Source organism: Armigeres subalbatus, chromosome 1, assembly GCF_024139115.2.
Source record: "Armigeres subalbatus isolate Guangzhou_Male chromosome 1, GZ_Asu_2, whole genome shotgun sequence".
NCBI classification, from domain to species: domain Eukaryota; kingdom Metazoa; phylum Arthropoda; class Insecta; order Diptera; family Culicidae; genus Armigeres; species Armigeres subalbatus.
In genome coordinates, this window is record NC_085139.1 from 181,207,411 (window position 1) to 181,229,686 (window position 22,276).

At 45.1% G+C, this 22,276-nt stretch overlaps 1 protein-coding gene across 4 annotated transcripts in view; it reads right to left on the minus strand.

Annotated features, from left to right (window-relative positions):
* Window positions 1-22,276, minus strand: part of LOC134205576 (monocarboxylate transporter 12-like) — a 471,854-nt gene that overhangs the window by 347,707 nt on the left and 101,871 nt on the right. For all 4 annotated transcript variants that reach the window (XM_062680939.1, XM_062680938.1, XM_062680937.1 and 1 more), the window contains exon 2: window positions 13,669-14,136. In XM_062680939.1, the coding sequence (XP_062536923.1) occupies window positions 13,669-14,014 (346 nt within the window). In that variant the 5' untranslated portion in view covers window positions 14,015-14,136. The remainder of the gene's footprint in view (window positions 1-13,668; window positions 14,137-22,276) is intronic.

A 22,276-nucleotide genomic window follows, 5' to 3' on the forward strand; every position in this document is an offset into this window, starting at 1 on the left:
ATTATGTGATTGTGAACCTCTGCGCCGCAAGTACAAATTTAATGGTCAAAGAGTGCAGCAGCAAGTTGCGAGCATAAATCGCAAGAAAAAGAATGCATCCTTCACCTTCCTACTGAGTGCAGCTAGCTGACAGGTGACAGGGACCGCTCAATAGAGTTGTAATCATTATTCATTTGCGTTCACGTGGATCAAGGGATTTTCTTGGCGTGCTCTCGCCCGTCGGACCGAGCTTAATGAGAGATTTTTCTTGTCCGTTTGGGGCGGATTATAATCAATCATAGAGACCGAAAGATTTTGCAATACCCGTTCTCAGTAGTGGTGTCACTGTGCTGCATTTGCATATCGATTAAGCGGTTATACGAAGATGGTAACAGATGAACTAGTTTGCGGCAAGTGAAGCTTTCAAACCTAGGAATTTGCATGTAATTATGTTTGCAAATGAACCGAAGCAGAAAATTGGGAGAGTTAATATAAATGGGTTCCTTCATGTTGGTAATTTTCCACAAATCAAATTAATCCACATTTACCTAAATGCTGTGTTACACTGCAGCGAAAAGTTTCTGGAAGAATTAATATAGTTGTTTCAGTTTCGTTTTTTTTTTGATTATATAAAGATTCACTCCTTAATATATTTTATGATAAAGGGTACATAAAAAAGTTTAAATATATTTGTGGAGCGCTTTATATACTAACGACAGAAGAAAAAAACCCAGAATAATCCACTTAGGGTAACCGTACCCTTAGTGGAGGTAGCACCAATAGTGGAGGTAGTGGGGTTTTAATGATATTTATACACGTTACGATGGTTTCAGTTGATGCGTCGTGCTTTAAATATCTTGTTAAATGCAACTTATCTTAAGATTTCGCTTGAAAAACTATTGAAAACAATAATTTTCCTTAACAAAATTGACTCCCTTGCACCTATAGTGGTGCAACTGTACCAATAGTGGCGAGTCTCATAAGAAACCAATGGATAGCACCACTATGGGAACCAAAATTAATTTTTGCCGCCACTAAAGGAACAGTGTACCCATAGTGGTGCAAGCAATATTTGGTAATTGTTGATGTTAAATGACATCTATCTCATTTTTGTTAGCAAATTTATTAGTTTTTCTATTGAATAAGATATTAAAGCTTTAAATTTCCCATAATTATCAATTTTATATTTTCCTTTGTGGATCTACTAATGCCTCCACTAGTGGTACCGTTACCCCAGTGAATCTAAAATGTAAAAAAAAAAACACATAAAAATCCATATTCAATCCAATCCCAATCAAAATTCAATCCAAATCGAATCCAAATCCAATCCAAATCCAATCCAAATCCAATCCAAATCCAATCCAAATCCAATCCAAATCCAATCCAAATCCAATCAAAATCCAATCCAAATCCAATCCAAATCCAATCCAATTCCAATCCAATCCAAATGCAACTCAAATCCAATCCAAATCCAATCAAATCAATCAAATCAATCCAAATCAATCAAATCAATCCAAATCAATCCAAATCTAATCCAATCTAATCCAAATCCAATCCAATCCAATCCAAACCAATCCAAATCAATCCAAATCCAATCCAAATCCAATCAAATCAATCCAAATCAATCCAAATCAATCCAGGTCAATCAAATCAATCAAATCAATCCAAATCAATCCAAATCCAATCCAAATCAATCAAATCAATCCAATCAATCAATCAATCAAATCAATCCAGTCAGTCCAGATCCAGTCCAAATCCAGTCAGATCCAGTCCAGTCAATCCAGATCCAGTCAAATCAATCAGTCCAGATCCAGTCAAGAGTCAGTCCAAATCCAGTCAGTCCAGTCCAGATCCAGTCCAGGTCAGTCCAAGTCAGTCCAGATCAGTCCAGATCCAGTCCAGATCCAGTCAGGTCAGTCCAGATCAGTCCAGATCCAGTCCAGATCCAGTCAGATCAGTCCAGATCCAGTCAATCCAGGTCGATCCAGTCCAGGTCCAGTCAGATCCAGTCCAGATCCAGTCCAGATCCAGTCAGATCAGTCCAGGTCAGTCAGATCAGATCCAGTCAGTCCAGTCCAGATCCAGTCCAGATCCAGTCCAGATCCAGTCCAGATCCAGTCAGTACAGTCAAGATCCAGTCCAGATCCAGTCCAGGTCCAGTCCAGATCCAGTCCAAGATCAGTCCAGATCCAGTCCAGGTCCAGTCAGGTCAGTCCAGATCCAGTCCAGGTCGATCAGATCCAGGTCCAGTCCAGATCGGTCAGGTCAGTCAGATCGGTCCAGATCCAGTCCAGGTCGGTCCAGGTCCAGTCCAGGTCCAGTCCAGGTCAGTCCAGGTCAGATCCAGTCCAGGTCAGTCCAGGTCAGTCCAGATCCAGTCAGATCCAGTCCAAGTCAGTCCAGATCCAGTCCAGATCCAGTCAGTCCAGTCCCAGTCAGGTCAGTCCAGGTCAGTCCAGATCCAGTCAAGTCAGTCCAGATCCAGTCCAGATCCAGTCCAGATCCAGTCCAGATCCAGTCCAGATCAGTCCAAGATCCAGTCCAGGTCCAGTCCAGGTCAGTCCAGGTCAGTCCAGATCCAGTCCAGATCAGTCCAGGTCAGTCCAGATCCAGTCGGTCAGGTCAGTCCAGATCCAGTCAGGTCAGTCCAGGTCAGTCCAGTCAGGTCCAGGTCAGTCCAGGTCAGGTCAGTCCAGTCCAGTCAGATCCAGTCCAGGTCAGATCCAGAGTCAGTCAGATCCAGTCCAGGTCCAGTCCAGGTCAGATCCAGTCCAGATCCAGTCCAAGATCCGATCCAGTCCAGTCGATCCAGGTCAGATCCAGGTCAGTCCAAGGTCCAGTCAGATCCAGTCCAGATCCAGTCAGGTCAGTCCAGGTCAGTCCAGGTCAGTCCAGATCCAGTCCAGGTCAGTCCAGGTCCAGTCCAGATCCAGTCCAGATCAGTCAGGTCAGTCAGGTCGGTCAAGATCAGTCCAGATCCAGTCAGGTCCAGTCCAGATCCAGTCAGGTCAGTCCAGATCCAGTCCAGATCCAGTCCAGATCAGTCAAGGTCAGTCAGGTCAGTCAGGTCAGATCCAGGTCCAGTCCAGATCCAGTCCAGGTCCAGTCCAGATCCAGTCCAGATCCGGTCCAGGTCAGTCCAGGTCAGTCCAGATCCAGTCCAGATCAGTCCAGATCCAGTCCAGGTCAGTCCAGGTCAGTCCAGGTCCAGTCAATCCAGTCAGGTCAGTCCAGATCCAGTCCAGGTCAGTCCAGATCAGTCCAGATCCAGTCAGGTCCAGTCCAGATCCAGTCAGGTCAGTCCAGGTCAGTCCAGATCCAGTCCAGGTCAGTCCAGATCCAGTCCAGGTCAGTCAGGTCGGTCAGTCCAGTCCAGATCCAGTCCAGATCCAGTCCAGATCCAGTCAGGTCAGTCCAAGGTCAGTCCAGATCGGTCAGGATCCAGTCCAGGTCAGTCCAGATCCAGTCCAGGTCCAGTCCAGATCCAGGTCAATCCAGTCGGTCAGATCCAGTCAGTCCAGGTCAGTCCAGTCCAGGTCAGTTCAGATCCAGTCAGATCCAGATCCAGTCCAGATCCAGTCAGATCCAGTCAGGTCCAGTCGATCCCAGTCAGATCCAGTCAGATCCAGTCCAGTCGGTCCAGATCCAGTCCAGATCCAGTCCAGGTCCAGTCGGTCAGATCCAGTCCAGGTCAGTCCAGATCAGTCAGATCGGTCCAGTCCAGATCGGTCAGGTCCAGATCCAGGTCAGGTCAGTCCAGGTCAGTCCAGATCCAGTCGAGTCAGTCCAGATCGGTCAGGTCAGTCCAGATCCAGTCCAGGTCAGTCAGATCCAGTCCAGGTCCAGTCAAGATCCAGTCCAGATCAGTCCAGATCCAGTCCAGGTCCAGTCCAGGTCAGTCAGGTCCAGTCCAGATCAGTCCAGATCCAGTCCAGATCCAGAGTCCAGTCCAGATCCAGATCCAGTCAGGTCAGTCCAGATCCAGTCCAGGTCAGTCCAGATCGATCCAGATCCAGTCCAGATCGGTCCAGGTCAGTCCAGGTCCAGTCCAGGTCAGTCCAGGTCAGATCCAGATCCAGTCCAGATCAGTCCAGATCAGTCAGGTCAGATCCAGATCCAGTCCAGATCCAGTCAGTCCAGGTCCAGTCAGATCCAGTCCAAGTCAGTCCAGGTCCAGTCCAGATCCGGTCCAGATCAGTCAAATCGATCCAGTCAGGTCAGATCCAGTCCAGGTCAGTCAGGTCAGTCCAGATCCAGTCCAAGATCCAGTCCAGGTCGGTCAAGTCAGTCCAGTCAGATCCAGTCCAGATCCAGTCAGATCCAGTCAGGTCAGTCAAGTCGGTCCAGGTCCAGGTCAGAGTCAGTCCAGATCGGTCCAGATCCAGTCCAGGTCGATCCAGGTCAGATCGAAGTCGGTCCAGGTCCAGTCCAGATCCAGTCCAGGTCAGTCAGATCAGTCCAGGTCAGTCAAGTCCAGTCCAGATCCAGTCCAGGTCAGATCCAGGTCAGTCAGATCGGTCAGGTCGGTCCAGATCCAGTCCAGATCAGTCCAGATCCAGTCCAGGTCAGTCAGATCAGTCAGATCGGTCCAGATCCAGTCCAGAGTTCAGTCCAGATCCAGTCAGTCCAGATCAGTCTGGTCAGGTCAGTCAGGTCAGTCCAGATCCAGTCAGGTCAGTCCAGATCCAGTCCAAGATCCAGTCCAGAGTCAGTCCAGATCCAGTCCAGATCAGTCCAGTCAGTCCAGATCCAGTCCAGATCCAGTCCAAGATCCAGTCCAGATCCAGTCCAGATCCAGTCAGGTCAGTCCAGATCCAGTCAGTCCAGTCCAGTCCAGTCCAAGATCCAGTCCAGATCCAGTCAGGTCCAGATCCAGTCAGTCGGTCAGTCCAGGTCAGTCAGATCCAGTCCAGATCAGTCCAGATCGATCCAGGTCCAGTCCAGATCCAGTCAGATCCAGTCAGGTCAGTCCAGGTCGGTCAGGTCAGTCCAGATCAGTCCAGATCGGTCCAGATCCAGTCCAAGTCCAGTCCAGATCCAGTCAGGTCAGTCCAAGATCGGTCAGGTCGGTCCAGGTCCAGTCCAGGTCAGTCCAGGTCGGTCCAAGTCGGTCAGATCCAGTCCAGATCCAGTCCAGGTCAGTCCAGATCCAGTCAGGTCAGTCAGATCCAGTCCAGATCGGTCAGTCAGTCCAAGTCCAGTCAGGTCAGTCCAGATCCAGTCCAGATCCAGTCCAGATCCAGTCCAGTCAGTCCAGATCAGTCCAGATCCAGTCCAGATCCAGTCAGGTCAGTCAAGTCAGTCCAGATCCAGTCAGGTCAGTCCAGGTCAGTCCAGATCCAGAGTCCAGATCCAGTCAGATCCAGTCAGGTCAGTCCAGTCAGGTCCAGATCCAGTCAGTCAGGTCAGTCCAGATCCAGTCAGATCCAGTCAAGGTCAGTCCAGATCCAGTCAAGATCCAGTCCAGGTCAGTCCAGATCCAGTCCAGATCAGTCCAGGTCAGTCAAGGTCCAGTCCAGATCAGTCAGGTCCAGTCCAGGTCGGTCAGATCCAGTCCAGATCCAGTCCAGATCCAGTCCAGGTCAGTCCAGGTCAGTCAGATCCAGTCCAGGTCAGATCCAGGTCAGTCCAGGTCAGTCCAGGTCAGTCAAGATCCAGTCAGGTCAGTCCAGATCCAGTCCAGAGTCAGTCCAGATCAGTCCAGATCCAGTCCAGATCAGTCCAGGTCCAGTCAGGTCCAGTCCAGATCCAGTCCAGATCCAGTCCAAGTCAGTCCAGATCCAGTCCAGGTCAGTCAAATCGGTCCAGATCCAGTCAGGTCAGTCCAGATCCAGTCCAGATCCAGTCCAGTCAGTCCAGTCAGATCCAGTCCAGATCCAGTCCAGGTCCAGTCCAGATCCAGTCCAGATCCAGTCCAGGATCAGTCCAGATCCAGTCCAGGTCAGTCCAGATCCAAGTCAGATCCAGATCCAGTCCAGGTCAGTCAGGTCCAGTCCAAGATCAGTCCAGATCCAGTCAAGGTCAGTCAGATCCAGTCAGGTCAGTCCAGAGTCGGTCAGGTCAGTCCAGGTCCAGTCCAGATCCAGTCCAGGTCAGTCCGATCCAGGTCAGATCCAGTCCAGATCAGTCCAGATCCAGTCAGATCCAGTCAGATCCAGTCCAGGTCAGTCCAGATCGGTCCAGATCCAGTCCAGATCCAGTCAGATCCAGTCCAGATCCAGTCAGGTCAGTCCAGAGTCCAGTCCAGAGTCGGTCAGATCCAGTCCAGGTCCAGTCCAGATCAGTCCAGATCCAGTCCAGTCAGTCCCAAGATCCAGTCCAGATCAGTCCAGATCCAGGTCAGTCGATCCGGTCAGTCCAGGTCCAGTCCAGATCAGTCAAGTCCAGTCAGATCCAGTCCAGGTCAGTCCAGATCCAGTCCAGATCCAGTCGAGTCAGTCAGGTCAGTCCAGTCAGATCCAGTCCAGATCCAGTCCAGATCCAGTCCAGGTCAGTCCAGGTCCAGATCGAGTCCAGATCCAGTCCAGATCCAGTCCAGGTCAGTCAGTCAGTCAGTCAGGTCCGATCCAGTCCAGGTCCAGTCCAGATCCAGTCCAGGTCAGTCCAGATCCAGTCCAGGTCAGTCCAAGTCCAGTCCAGGTCGAGTCAGATCCAGTCCAGGTCAGTCCAGATCCAGGTCAGTCCAGATCCAGTCCAGGTCAGTCCAGATCCAGTCCAGGTCAGTCCAGATCAGTCCAGGTCAGTCCAGATCCAGTCCAAGATCGGTCAGGTCCAGGTCGGTCCAGATCCAGTCGGTCCCAGTCCCAGATCCAGTCCAAGTCAGTCAAGGTCGGTCAGGAGTCAGTCCCAAGATCGGTCAGATCAGTCCAGAATCCAGTCAGGAGAGTCAGTCCAGATCCAGTCCAGATCCAGTCAAGATCCAGTCCAGGTCAGTCCAGAGTCAGTCCAGATCCAGTCCAGGTCGGTCAAGTCAGTCAGGTCCAGTCCAGATCGGTCAGTCCAGATCCAGTCCAGATCCAGTCCAGAGTCAGTCAGGTCAGTCAGGTCAGTCAAGTCAGTCCAGATCCAGTCCAGGTCAGTCCAGATCCAGTCAGATCCAGTCCAAGATCCAGTCAAGATCGGTCAGATCCAGGTCAGTCCAGATCCAGTCCAGATCCAGTCCAAGTCCAGTCCAGATCCAGTCCAGATCCAGTCCAGGTCAGTCCAGATCCAGTCCAGATCCAGTCCAGATCCAGTCCAGGTCAGTCCAAGATCCAGTCAGATCAGTCCAGTCAGTCCAGGTCAGTCCAGATCCAGTCCAGATCCAGTCCAGGTCAGTCCAGGTCGAGTCCAGGTCAGTCCAGGTCGGTCCAGATCCAGTCCAGATCCAGTCCAGGTCGGTCCAAGATCCAGTCAAGATCCAGTCCAGGTCAGTCCAAAGGTCCAGTCCAGGTCGGTCCAGATCCAGTCCAGATCCAGTCAGAGTCAGTCCAGGAGTCCAGTCCAGGTCAGTCAGATCGGTCCAGATCCAGTCCAGGTCAGTCCAGATCCAGTCCAGATCCAGTCCAGATCCAGTCCCAGGTCAGTCCAGGTCCAGTCCAGGTCAGTCCAGGTCAGTCAGGTCCAGTCCAGATCCAGTCAGATCAGTCGAGTCCAGTCCAGATCCAGTCAGATCCAGTCCAGATCCAGGTCAGTCCAGGTCAGTCCAGATCAGTCAGGTCCAGTCCAGGTCAGTCCAGGTCAGTCCAGGTCCAGTCCAGATCAGTCCAGATCCAGTCCAGGTCCAGTCCAAGTCAGTCCAGATCCAGTCGATCAGTCCAGATCCAGTCCAGATCCAGTCCAGATCCAGTCCAAGTCAGTCCAGATCGGTCCAGATCCAGTCAGATCAGTCCAGATCCAGTCCAGATCAGTCAGATCCAGTCAGGTCGGTCCAGATCCAGTCAGATCCAGTCCAGATCCAGTCCAGGTCCAGTCCAGATCGGTCCAGGTCAGTCAGTCCAGATCCAGTCCAGGTCAGTCCAGGTCAGTCCAGATCCAGTCCAGATCAGTCAGTCCAGATCCAGGTCAGGTCAGTCGGTCAAGATCCAGTCCAGATCCAGTCCAGATCAGTCCAGATCCAGTCAGTCAGTCAGTCCAGGTCAGTCCAGGTCAGTCGGAGTCCGGTCAGAGTCGGTCAGATCCAGTCCAGGTCAGTCCCAATCCAGTCCAGATCCAGTCCGATCCAGTCAGATCCAGTCCAGATCCAGTCAAGTCAGTCCAAGATCCAGTCCAGTCAGATCCAGTCCAGGTCAGTCCAGATCCAGTCCAGATCCAGTCAAGATCAGTCCAAGATCCAGTCCAGATCCAGTCAGATCAGTCCAGTCAGTCCAGATCAGTCAAATCCAGTCCAGGTCGGTCAGATCCAGTCAGGTCCGGTTAGGTCCAGTCCAGATCCAGGTCAGGTCAGTCCAGGTCAGTCCAGGTCCAGTCCAGATCCAGTCCGATCAGTCCAGATCCAGTCCAGAGTCAGTCAGATCCAGTCCCAGGTCAGATCCAGTCCAGTCAGTCAGATCCAGTCAGTCAGGTCGGTCCAGATCCAGATCAGGTCCAGATCCAGTCCAGATCAGTCCAGGTCCAGTCCAGGTCCAGTCCAGATCAGTCCAGGTCAGTCCAGATCCAGTCCAGATCCAGTCAGGTCGGTCAGATCCAGTCCAGGTCAGTCCAGGTCAGATCCATGGTCCAGTCGGTCCAGTCGGTCCAGGTCGAGTCCAGAGTCCAGTCCAGATCCAGTCCAGATCCAGTCAGGTCAGTCCAGGTCGGTCAAGGTCAGTCCAGATCCAGTCCAGGTCAGTCCAGGTCGGTCCAGATCCGGTCAGGTCAGTCCAGTCCAGATCCAGTCAATCCAAGTCGGTCAGATCCAGTCCAGATCCAGTCCAGGTCAGTCCAGTCCGGTCCAGATCCAGTCAGATCCAGTCAGTCCAGGTCAGGTCAGTCAAGATCCAGATCAAGGTCAGGTCAAGATCCAAAATTCTGATTAAAGGTCAGATCCAGTCCAGATCCAGTCAGATCAGGTCCAGATCCAGTCAGGTCAGTCAGATCAGTCCCGATCAGTCAGGTCAGTCAGATCCAGTCAAGATCCAGTCCAAGTCGTCCAGGTCCAGTTAGATCAGTCCAAGTCCAGTCAGAGTCAGTCAGATCCAGTCCAGGTCAGTCCAGGTCAGTCCAAGATCCAGTCCAGGTCCGGTCAGATCCAGTCCAGTCGGTCCAGGTCCAGTCCAGATCAGTCAGGTCAGTCAGATCCGGTCCAGATCCAGTCCAGGTCCAGTCAGATCCAGTCCAGGTCCAGTCCAGGTCCAGGTCAGTCAAGTCCAGATCGGTCCAGGTCAGTCCAGGTCCAGTCCAGGTCGATCCAGGTCAGTCCAGATCCAGTCAGAGTCAGTCCAGGTCGGTCCAGATCCAGTCCAGATCCAGTCCAGATCCAGTCCAGGTCAGTCAGATCCAGTCCAGGTCCAGTCCAGGTCAGTCAGGTCCAGTCCAGGTCGGTCAGATCGGTCAGGTCCAGTCAGGTCAGTCCAGGTCAGTCCAGGTCAGTCCAGGTCAAATCCAGTCCAGATCAGTCAGTCGGTCAGTCCCAGTCCAGGTCAGTCCAGATCAGTCGATCCAGTCCAGGTCCAGTCCAATCGGTCAGGTCAGTCCAGGTCAGTCCAGATCCAGTCAGTCAGGTCAGTCCAGGTCAGTCAGTCAGTCCAGATCCAGTCCAGATCCAGTCCAGGTCAGTCAGATCCAGTCAGAGTCAGTCCAGATCCAGTCCAGATCAGTCCAGTCCAGATCGGTCAGATCCAGTCCAGATCCAGTCAGGTCCAGTCCAGATCCAGTCAGGTCCAGTCAGGTCAGTCCAGGTCGGTCAGATCCAGTCCAGATCGGTCAGTCAAGATCCAGTCCAGGTCAGTCCAGATCCAGTCAGGTCCAGTCCAGATCGGTCAAATCCAGGTCAGTCCAGATCCAGTCAGATCAGTCCGGTCCAGATCCAGTCAGGTCCAGTCCAGATCCAGTCCAGGTCAGTCCAGGTCAGATCAGTCAGATCAGTCCAGATCCAGTCAGGTCCAGTCCAGGTCGGTCCAGATCCAGTCCAGATCCAGTCCAGATCCAGTCCAGGTCAGTCCAGATCCGGTCCAGATCAGTCAGGTCAGTCCAGATCCAGTCCAGGTCAGTCCAGATCGGTCCAGGTCAGTCCAGATCCAGTCAGATCCAGTCCGATCCAGTCCAGTCAGTCCAGATCGGTCCAGATCCAGTCCAGATCGGTCAGGTCAGTCCAGGTCAGTCCAGATCCAGTCCAGTCGATCCAGTCCAGGTCAAAGTCCAGTCCAGATCCAGTCAGTCAGTCCAGATCCAGTCCAGGTCAATCCAGATCCAGTCCAAATCAGTCAATCAACAGTCAATCCAAATCGGTCCAGGTCAATCAGGTCAATCCAAATCCAGATCCAGTCCAATCAAGTCCCATCGGTCAGATCCAGTCGGAGTTCGGTCCAAATACAATTCAAATACAATCCAAATACAATCTAAAAAAGTTTGTTCAGATTGAATTTCAATGATGCAAAGCCGACATATGGATCTTCCTCTTTTAGCTCATTTTTTTCGTTTTCACTTTCTTTTCGCATTTTCTCATACGATGTTCTTTTTAATGTTCAAACTTCCTTCATACACGTACTGATTTTTATTTGTTTCATTCTATTGATTACTGTTATGGTTAAGGTAGGAATTTTCGTCTGCGTTTTAATTTTCGTCATCAGTCTCGAAAACCAATAAAACAGGAACTTTTTTGCCAAACTCATTCGTACTAAGCTCAGGAGAAACGTTCTTCTGTAGTGGAGCTCTAGCAAATGAACGTTGCTTTCCCTACGGTCATTGACGGAAATACCTGCCATGCCCTTTTCAGACTTTATTTTGTTGCGTTCGACCGAATAGTTCAATTTCACTGGCCTACAAAAACAAAATTGATTTGGAAATTATTCATTTGATATCAGCATATCCCATATAGCAAGTAGATACATACCCAAATGATCCTATTTGAATTTTCATTCAATAATATTTATTTCACAAATTTAATACTGGCGTAACGTTCGAGTGGAAGTCCCACTCTCTTAACATATCAAGTGCGATTAAAATCAATAAATGAAACTATCGTACTATCAACATGGCTATCAATGCCAGTCAGACGTCTTAAATATAGTAATTTTGCGATTATTTTCATTTGGCATGTATGCTTCCCACGTCTGGAAACATTACGACCGATGATTGTTGGATAACGCAGCGAGGAATCTGATAAACAGACTTCCAACCATATGAACAACATTCTCCGGTTGAGTTGCCCTGGGAAGAGTGGCCCTTGTAGAATGAGATAGAACAAGTGATTCCTAGGAACGAGGGGTAACCAAGATGAAGTCAGAACGGGTGGCGACGGGACGGGAGACATCGATTTGCTGCTATGTGTAATTGCAATGTGAAAATGTGAATTCCAGATCACGCCGCTACCGTCGTCGCCCGACAAACGAATCCGGAGCAATTATCACCCGCATTTTAGTGCTTTCGGGGCGAGTGTGGAAAACTGGAAATCGTGTGACATCAGTGTCGAAAACGTGTCTTCATTTTATGGCTGCTGGGTACTACGAGTAGCAAAAATGTGCCGTTCTTGGGAGAATAAAAACGGTTGTTGAAATGAATTTTAAGAAATTCTGTCTTTTGATGTAAACATTTATAAACACCTGAGTGCTCTGTGGATGTGAACAGACATTGATTTTTTTTGCAATATCAGTCATGCTTCGAATAATTCAGCATTTCTTGCACCATAAGATACAATCAGTATGTTTGCGATTTTGGATATAGGAAGGAATTCTTCTGATGCTAATTCGCTGTTTATTGTTTTTGCCAGCTTGTTTGTTAACAAGTTTCCAAAAACTCTAACTGATTCCTACGGAAACTGCTTTGCAATGATATCAAAATCAAATTTGAACTTTCATAAGCAACTTAAAATCAATTCTCGCGTACATTTTCAGCGATCCATGATGGTCATAATTTCCACCTCCAATAACTCAAATCGACCGGTGTACTTATGACGTGTTATTTTAACTCCAGTACAAGATTGCGGTTGTTGCTGTTTGCATTTTCTGGGTGTTGTTGTTTTCGTGCACTTCATCATCGGACCAACCAACATGTGAACTGTCGAACGGATTACAACCGGACCAGGCAGTTTGCATTCTTTGTTGTACTTCAGCATTACTCTTGCGATTCGCGATGCTGCCTGAACTGGTGGTGGCAGTTGGGGTTGACATGCTTAATGAATTGGATATTTTTAATCCGTTCATTTCGGTTGAGAGGACTTTTTCAAATTTACCTTTTTACGCGGTTCGAAGCATTTTTCGAAGTATCAATCAAATTGAAATCTTCTGCTCCATTTCATTCAGAGCTCTCCGAGAGGCAGTTGGTTTTGGATATTTAATTTTTTCTCCAATGCCAGTTAATGCGATGTTTTGGAAATTTTTCTTTCTTAATGTGACGAGAGACTCCGAACCTTTGTGGAATTATCCCCTCCGAAAGTATCTGAAATAGTATGATGGTTAAGTGCACAATGTCAGCTTCGAAAGGCAAGCGAAAGGACCTTCACTCGGACGACGGAATGATTGATGAAAGTGATATCAGCAGAAAGTAATTTTAGGCTCATCTTGTATGATTGCTTTCCTCTTGTTGTAAGCAGGCTGTCGTATTTTGGTTATTTTCTTATCGATCCCTAATCGGAATAATTTTATGGGTCCTTTCCCGAATTGCCCTATTTTTTCTGATTGACCGGAATGAGTTGCCATTAATCTGCGTAAGGGAAATGTCGAAGTTTTTTTTTCGTCCGTTCCTTCCATTCAAAGTGTCGTGATTAATGGTAAACATTTGTAAATGGGTAACCCTAAGTACGAATGAGAACGTATACTACCCATGATATTTTTACTTGTTTTGAGACTTATAAAGTGAAGTGGTTAGCATTGTTGATTTCTGTTCAATATAAATAAAAATTGTTCAGTTAGAAGGTGATTGAATGGTGGAGTTTTTTTGGCATCACCGCTACAAAAGAACAAACCACAAAGGTAGGACGTTTTTTAGTTTAGTTTAGTTTACATCTATTTCTAGTCTGTTGAAGTGCTTGGGCCATTGATGAGTAATTTGTAACTCATAATATGGTAATTATGCGGAAATTACAAAATAGGTGAATTTGTTAATAATTATTTTCGAGCGTCTTAGGGGATAATCAACACACTGAAGATGTCCACAAGTAGTGGACAAAATACGTATTTGTGTAGACACGAAAAAACAAACTAGTGGAAGTAAAAGGAAGATATTTTCTTTTAAACCATGAGGTGAATTTGGTTCTACAATCATTTTATTTAATATTGATCTTTGAAAGAGATGTCTATACTTTATAGCATGGTTTACGTAGGACATGGAAAAAGTTCAAAATCATCGTCTTGTGCTTAAATTAGCTTTGTATTGATTCTATATAATTATTATAATATAATAATATAATATAATATAATAATATAATATATAATATAATATAATTATAATAATATATCTATAATTGTTTTCGAACCTAACTGTAATTCGAATAAAGAGAATAAAAAAACGAAAAAATGAATCCCTTAATGTTTAATTAAGACACATCAAAACCAGCTAGCCAATCCCACTCACCTGTATCCGTGAAACTCTTCCCGAAGTACAGCATGGTGTACCCCAGCAGCAGTCCGTAGCTCAGCTGTATCCCGTGGGTCATCGTGTGCACCATAACGCCAACCACTACCACGATCCAGCCCCAGCCACCCTCCGGATAGTACCGCCGACAGAGCAGACGGCGGGCGGCCATCAGCTGTTGAAATGTCGGCGAAGGAGGCATTCCTTTTTTCTTGCAATGCGTTGCCCTGTTGGATGCACCGTGGGGTCCGCCCTGGCCATTGGATCCGCCATCACAAGCACCGCCGGCACCCACGGGCGATTGCGACAGCAGAGGCCACGACAGTGCCCTCACAATGGAAGACATGGCGAATCACACGGATTGGACGGTGCTTCCGGCGGATTAACACTTTTTCACTATAATGTACTGGAATGCATTTCCATGATATATTTTACGTTTCTTTGTTTTGGTAATTAAATCACTGATATCTGCGGAAAAATTGAACATATTCAAAAATAATCTAACGGCATCGGTGTGATTCCATGAGAATGATAGGTGATAGAGTTGGGCCCAAATATGCGAAAACAAGCTTAATGCAATTGGATGCAATTTGATTTGTATTTGTTGAGGACACTTTTTTTTCGGAACGTTTATGTAACACAAAACTATGGATATTGTTAATTTTCAAACTGATTAATACATTATTGCGAAAGTACGCAAGTGAAACATACATACGACAGACATGAACAGTGGCAGCAGATATTCTTATCTCTATTCACGATTTGTGCTATTGCTAAAGCTATACCATGCTGTATATCTATATGGTTGCGACTTCGTGAATAACCAAAATAAGTGAAATTACGCAGCAGTTCAATAGAACAGCTGACTGGGAATAATCAATAAAGCGTCAACTATGCCACGCTTCCACAGTTAAATGATATGAAGAGGGAAAGAATATGAGTAGGTTTTTTTTCTGTATGAAGCACGGCTACATAAAAATCATTGATGCTGCTTCGAGACAATTTGTCCATTGCCGTTAAAACTGCTTGGATCGAAAAGGACGTTCCGGAGCGTAGATTCTGAACGTGTTCTTCAAACCTTACTTTTTGCAAAATAAAAACCCAGAATAATTCACCTAGCGGTGCGGTGATGGTGCCTTTTTGGAGTATTATAAAACAAGAACACACATAAGAATAACAAGAAAAGCACATAAGAGAGGTTAAAATTGCACTTTAAGGAGATAGATTCAGTTATTTCCATCAATTCACATAAATTTGCGTTCATTTGAATGCATTGCAGTAGTTATTGAAACAAAATTTTTTTTCGGTTTAATAAAAATTCTAAGAGGGGACCCTTGGGAAAAATGGGGAAAATACGTTGTTTTTTTAATAACTCCGGAATGCATGGGCCGATTGGGCAAATTTTCAATAGCGAAAAATTAGGAAGGATTCCACGTCGAATGCAACCTGTTGCAAGCAAATCGGATGAGGCTAAGTACAAAAAAGTGTGTCTCACATTTTTTTGTACACACACACACATACATACATACACACATACAGAACTCACCTCAATCTTTGAGCTGAGTCGATTGGTATATAACACTATGGGTCTCGGAGCCTTCTATCAAAAGTTCAGTTTTGGAATGAACTTATAGCCTTTACGTATACTTAGTACACGCGAAAGGCAACAATAAACAATAAACAATAAACAATAAACAATAAACAATAAACAATAAACAATAAACAATAAACAATAAACAATAAACAATAAACAATAAACAATAAACAATAAACAATAAACAATAAACAATAAACAATAAACAATAAACAATAAACAATAAACAATAAACAATAAACAATAAACAATAAACAAAAAACAAAAAACAAAAAACAATAAACAAAAAACAATAAACAATAAACAAAAAACAATAAACAATAAACAATAAACAATAAACAATAAACAATAAACAATAAACAATAAACAATAAACAATAAACAATAAACAATAAACAATAAACAATAAACAATAAACAATAAACAATAAACAATAAACAATAAACAATAAACAATAAACAATAAACAATAAACAATAAACAATAAACAATAAACAATAAACAATAAACAATAAACAATAAACAATAAACAATAAACAATAAACAATAAACAATAAACAATAAACAAAAAACAATAAACAATAAACAATAAACAATAAACAATAAACAATAAACAATAAACAATAAACAATAAACAATAAACAATAAACAATAAACAATAAACAATAAACAATAAACAATAAACAATAAACAATAAACAATAAACATTAGCCAAATTAGCCCCTCATTATAAATGATATTTTTACGTTTTCTGGGGAAACGGGCAGCTTTGCCATATTTTCATCTCAAACGTAACATATTCATATATTGTTACAAAGCTCTCAAACAGATCTATGAAATAGACTTGATCATGTGATAATAGCTCCGTCCAGAATTTAATTTTTAGTAGTTTTGTAGTTTTGTAAAAATTCACTGACTTGAAGATGGTTCTCCATTTCCAATATGGCCATCATAGATTTCGATCAGAAAAATGTTGCTCTTATTAAACACCGTTATAAACCCTTCGCAATGTAAATATTCTTATTGGGGTTATTCATTTGACCACATTACGACCAAAAATTATGGCTTTGATCAAGCTTTGAAAATTGGACTTATTACGCTCTTCGTTACAACCGTAGAGCTGCTAACAAGACCAGTCGGCATTTGACGTTTGAAGCTTTTCGAGCAGATTTATTAGAGGTTTATTGATAGCAATAAGATCGCCAATAAATCTGAGCAACTAGCCATGGTGATTGCTGTCATAAATCCGCTATAAGAATTAAATAAATCTAACAAGCATGAAAATTGTTACTTGGGTAGTGTGTTAAATAACGCTTTGCCACAATACCGTTTTATAATTATGAAAGAAATCTTACTGAAATATCAAATAAATGAAATTTCATTTCCCCTCCGTGGGGCCCTCCTTAGCCGTGCTGTAAGACGCGCGACTACAAAGCAAGACCATGCTGAGGGTGGCTGGGTTCGATTCCCGGTGTCGGTCTAGGCAATTTTCAGATTGGAAATTGTCTCGACTTCTCTGGGCATAAAAGTATCATCGTGTTTAGCCTCATGGTTTACGAATGCAAAAATGGTAATCTGGCTTAGAAACCTCGCAGTTAATAACTGTGGAAGTGCTTAATGAACCCTAAGCTGCGAGGCGGCTCTGTCCCAGTGTGGGGATGTAATGTCAATAAGAAGAAGAAGAAGAAGCATTCATTTCATTTATTCAGACTAAGGCCGAAGTGGGCTGTGCGGTATATAAGAGTCTTCTCCATTCGGCTCGGTCCATGGCTACACGTCGCCAACCACGCAGTATACGGAGGGTCCGCAAGTCATCTTCCGCCTGATCGATCCACCTTGCAGGCGCACCTCGCCTTCTTGTGTCCGTCGGATCGTTGTCGAGAACCATTTTCACCGGGTTACTGTTCGACATTCTGGCTACGTGCCCGGCCCACCGCAGTCGTCCGATTTTCGCGGTGTGAACGATGGATGGTTCTCCCAGCAGCTCATGCAACTCGTGGTTCATTCGCCTCCTCCAAGTACCGTCCGCCATCTGCACCCCACCATAGATGGTACGCAGCACTTTCCTTTTCAAAACTTCAAGTGCGCGTTGGTCCTCCACGAGCATCGTCCAGGTCTCGTGTCCGTAGAGGACACCGGTCTGATGAGCGTTTTGTAGATTGTCAGTTTCGTACGGCGGCGAACTCTATTCGATCGGAGCGTCCTGCGGAGTCCAAAGTACGTACGATTTTCAGCCACTATGCGTCTCCGAATTTCTCTGCTGGTATCATTTTCGGCAGTCACCAGTGAGCCCAAGTACACAAACTCTTGTACCACCTCGATTTCGTTACCACCGATGCAAACTCGGGTGGTAGGTCAATTGGCATAAAGTCGTTTGGCATAACGCCGTTTGGCATAAGGCCGTTTGGCATAAAGGTCGTTTGGCATAATGTCGTTTGGCATAACGGCCGTTTGGCATAATGGCCGTTTGGCATAATGGTCATTTGGCATAATAGTTGTGTAATCATCAATTTCGAAACTTATGCATAATATGTTCAATTATTTATAATGATTGTCACTTTAACATTATAAGAGGTAGACTTTTTATTATCTGGCTATTTCACACAAAATCTTTTTACCTCTGGGTCAGCAGCAAGATCGTCGTTGACTAAAATAAACTACAAAATACGAAACTTTAAATCGCAAAATCGTAAGTGCTCAAGGGCAAAAAAAAATTTTACACAAAAAAAGGCAATAAAAAGCAAATGAAGTTATTTCTAAATGACATATATTCATCTCTTTAAAAACATACTTTGTGTATGCTTTTTCAAATAATTTTGTCAGGTATAACACAAGGAAGAATATGCATGGTTCCTATTCTCAATATATGCATGCAATATTAAGTTCTAGGAAAGGGAAAGATATAGTTCCTTCTTTCAAAGGACGCATTTTCTTGGCGAAGGCAAGGGAAAATTTTATTCATTTGTTCAATTAAAACATTTGCTCGGTTTAAGGCAAAGAGGGATATGATCCCTTCTTTCAAAAGATGCATCTTCCCGACAGTTACATCAGAGAAGATATGGTTCCATTTTTCAAAGGATACATTTGCCCAGCAGATGGTGAAATACGATATGCTTCCTTCTTCCAAATCAGTCATTTGCTAGGTTTAATGCGAGGCAAGTTATGGTCTCTTATTTCAGAGGATGGCAGAAGGCAAAAGATGATATGGTACCTTCTTTCAATTCAAGCATTTACTCGGTTAGAGACAAGGGAAGATAAGATTCCTTCATTCAGAGGATGCATTTGCTCGGCAAAAGGTAAAAGATGACATAGTTCCTTTAGTCAATTCAGGCATTTGCTCGGTTTAAAGCAAAGGAATATATGATCCCTTTATTCAGAAAATGCATTCGCCCAGAAAAGGCAAGAGAGAAAATGGTGGCCCCACTCATGTACCCCGAATCTGTAGTTTTGGAGTTAATAATGCCTTCTTTTGATGAACGCATTTGTCCAATACAAAGCAAATAGAGGATAATGGTTTAAGGTGAACACAGGTAATAATGCCTTCTCTAGATGAACGCATTTGTCCGATATAAGGCGAACAGAGTTGATAATGCCTTCTTTTAATGAGCGCATTTGCCCGGTATAAGGCAAACGGAGTTGATAATGCCTTCTTTAGATGAACACATTTTCCGGATATAAGGCGAACAGAGTTGGTAATACCTTCTTTTAATGAACGCATTTGCCCGGTATAAGGCGAACATAGAAGATAATGCCTTCTTTAAAAGAACGCTTTTGTTGGTTGAATGCGAACAGAGATGATAATGCCTTATTCAGATGAATGCATTTGCCCGATATGAGGCGAACATAGTTGATAATGCCTCCTTTTAATGAACGCATCTACCCGATTTAAGGCAAACACAGGAGCTGATACCTTTTTTCAATGCAAGCGAACAGAGTTGAAAATGCTTTCTATTGAGCTTGAGCTTGAGCTTGATTGACTGCTCGTAGTTGCTACTCCATTATGACCAGATCAGCTGTTCTTGCACAGGGAACCAACAGATGTTTGCTTGGGACTAGCACACATCTTCAATGTACAAGTACTGGTGATCTCATTTGTTAGGTCATACTGGCGCCTGCCACGTCAGAATGCAAGTCAATATAGGTTATGGGGAGGAAATGATGATGCAATCACTCGGCCACTGCAAGCCGAATATACCTCTGCACTTGCCACGAGTTCATGCGGAATTTGTTGAATTTCTGGGTTAGGTTGGAGAGGCAGAGGTCCGTCTTGGTTAACGAGCTGCCAATGTGATAGATAGGAGGAGGTAACTGATGCGATTTCTAATTGGATGTAGGAAACGAGCTCTATAGTTCATTTCCAATTCTAGCAGATTACTGTTAGAATACTCAAGTTGAAGGTATAGGAATAGTAATGGAAATGGTATGGAAGTCCATTTCCAGTTCTAGCGATTGCTAGAACATGAGAAATAAAGAGAAAGATAATGAGTAGGAGAATGGAACGTATGAGGCGTATGAGGCAGAAGCAGTAGCCATATGACTAATTAATTTTATTACCGGCCGCGCAATGCAGAACACAATAATTCGGCCGACCGCGCGATCGTTCTGCTGTCCGGAACAAGAGAGATCACGCACTGAACTGATTAATTTTATTACCGGCCGCGCTATGCAGAACACAATAATTCAGCCGACCGCGCGATCGTTCTGCTGTCCGAAACATGATAGAACACGCACTGAGCTGATTAATTTTATTACCGGCCGCGCAATGCAGAACACAATAATTCGGCCGACCGCGCGATCGTTCTGCTGTCCGAAACATGATAGAACACGCACTGAACTGATTAAGTGTACTACCGGCCGCGCAATGCAGAACACAATAATTCGGCCGACCGCGCGATCGTTCTGCTGTCCGAAACATGATAGAGCACGCACTGAACTGATTAATTTTATTACCGGCCGCGCAATGCAGAACACAATAATTCGGCTGACCGCGCGATCGTTCTGCTGTCCGGAACAAGAGAGATCACGCACTGAACTGATTAATTTTATTACCGGCCGCGCAATGCAGAACACAATAATTCAGCCGACCGCGCGATCGTTCTGCTGTCCGAAACATGACAGTATCCGCACTGAACTGACTAATTTTATTACCGGCCGCACAATGCAGAACACAATAATTCGGCCGACTGCGTGATCGTTCTGCTGTCCGAAACATGATAGAACACGCACTGAACTGATTAATTTTATTACCGACCGCGCAATGCAGAACACAATAATTCGGCCGACTGCGCGATCGTTCTGCTGTCCGAAACATGATAGAACACGCACTGAACTGATTAATTTTATTACCGGCCGCGCAATGCAGAACACAATAATTCGGCCGACCGCGCGATCGTTCTGCTGTCCGGAACAAGAGAGATCACGCACTGAACTGATTAATTTTATTACCGGCCGCGCAATGCAGAACACAATAATTCGGCCGATCGCGCGATCGTTCTGCTGTCCGGAACAAGAGAGATCACGCACTGAACTGATTAATTTTATTACCGACCGCGCAATGCAGAACACAATAATTCGGCCGACCGCGCGATCGTTCTGCTGTCCGAAACATGATAGAACACGCACTGAACTGATTAATTTTATTACCGGCCGCGCAATGCAGAACACAATAATTCGGCCGACCGCGCGATCGTTCTGCTGTCCAAAACAAGAGAGATCACGCACTCCAGAGTTGAAAATGCTTTCTATTTAAAAAAAACGCGTTTGCCCAGTATGAGGCGAACAGTAGAGATAAAACCTTCTTTAAATGATCACGTTTGCAAGGTATGACGAAACTATGCCTGTTCCTTGCCATGGAAGGAACAACCATATTCGACGAACAGAAGAGATTTTCTCATTCTAGGGTCTTGTTGTCATGCCCTTCTTATCACCGGCAAATTTCAGAAGCAACTTTTTCTACCCCTTTATTCTGTTTAAATACATGTTCGCGCACCGTCTCAAGCCCAGTCGACGTGGGCTGAAATTTCCTCCAGCTCCCTGCATTGAGCATGAGAACGAGCTTCGAAATTCTCACCCCTGCTTAAACAGTCTTCGAAGGTAGCACATGATATGTAATGGACTCCCGACCGAGAACTATTCGTTCTATACTGTTTTCAAACTGTTCGAGTTTAAATAAACGAATTTCAAGTCTAACACGGTGAACATTGTAAAAGGATCGAAAAAAGAGTAAGGAACAACGATAAAAAATCTCATAAAAATGTGTAATTTACTCAACTGGAGTCGCCCTGCTATTGAATAAGTCGTAAAATACGTAATAATCAATCACATTATATTGTATATAATTTTCCATTTTTCCATAAATTTTCACTGAAATAAACTATATACTTGAAATCAGGACTACTGGGGGTACTAACTGGCTCATTCGGGGTAGTGTCCCACTCGGGGTGATAGCATTCAGGGTAATGGCGTTCTGGGTAGGGTAATGACAAAATGGTTCCTTCTTTCAATTCAGGAATTTGTTGGTTTAAGACACGGGAAGATATTTCCTTTCTTTCAAAAGGTACATTTGCTCGGCAGACGGCAAGAGACGACATGAAAAAAAAAGACCATTGTCAATTTAATTTAATGCTGATGTATCTTGCTGGTAGGTGCGTCTACATTTCAAATGGTCCCGTTTTGACAGGAAGCTTCTTCATTTTTAATTTGTCACGCCGTACAATTCCGTTCCCAATTATCATATATCGTCCATATGAAGGAAACCACGTAACTGAATTGCTCAACAAATCTTACTTATTCATTACACAGCTAAAATAAAATTTATGCCAAATGACTTTATGCCAAACGACCATTATGCCAAACGGCCGTTATGCCAAACGACCATTATGCCAAACGACTTTATGCCAAACAACATTATGCCAAACGGCATTATGCCAAATGACTTTATGCCAAACGGGGTACAATCGCAAACTCGCGGTGGGTGGCTCACATTGTCTTCTCTTGAACCTTATCATGTACTTCGC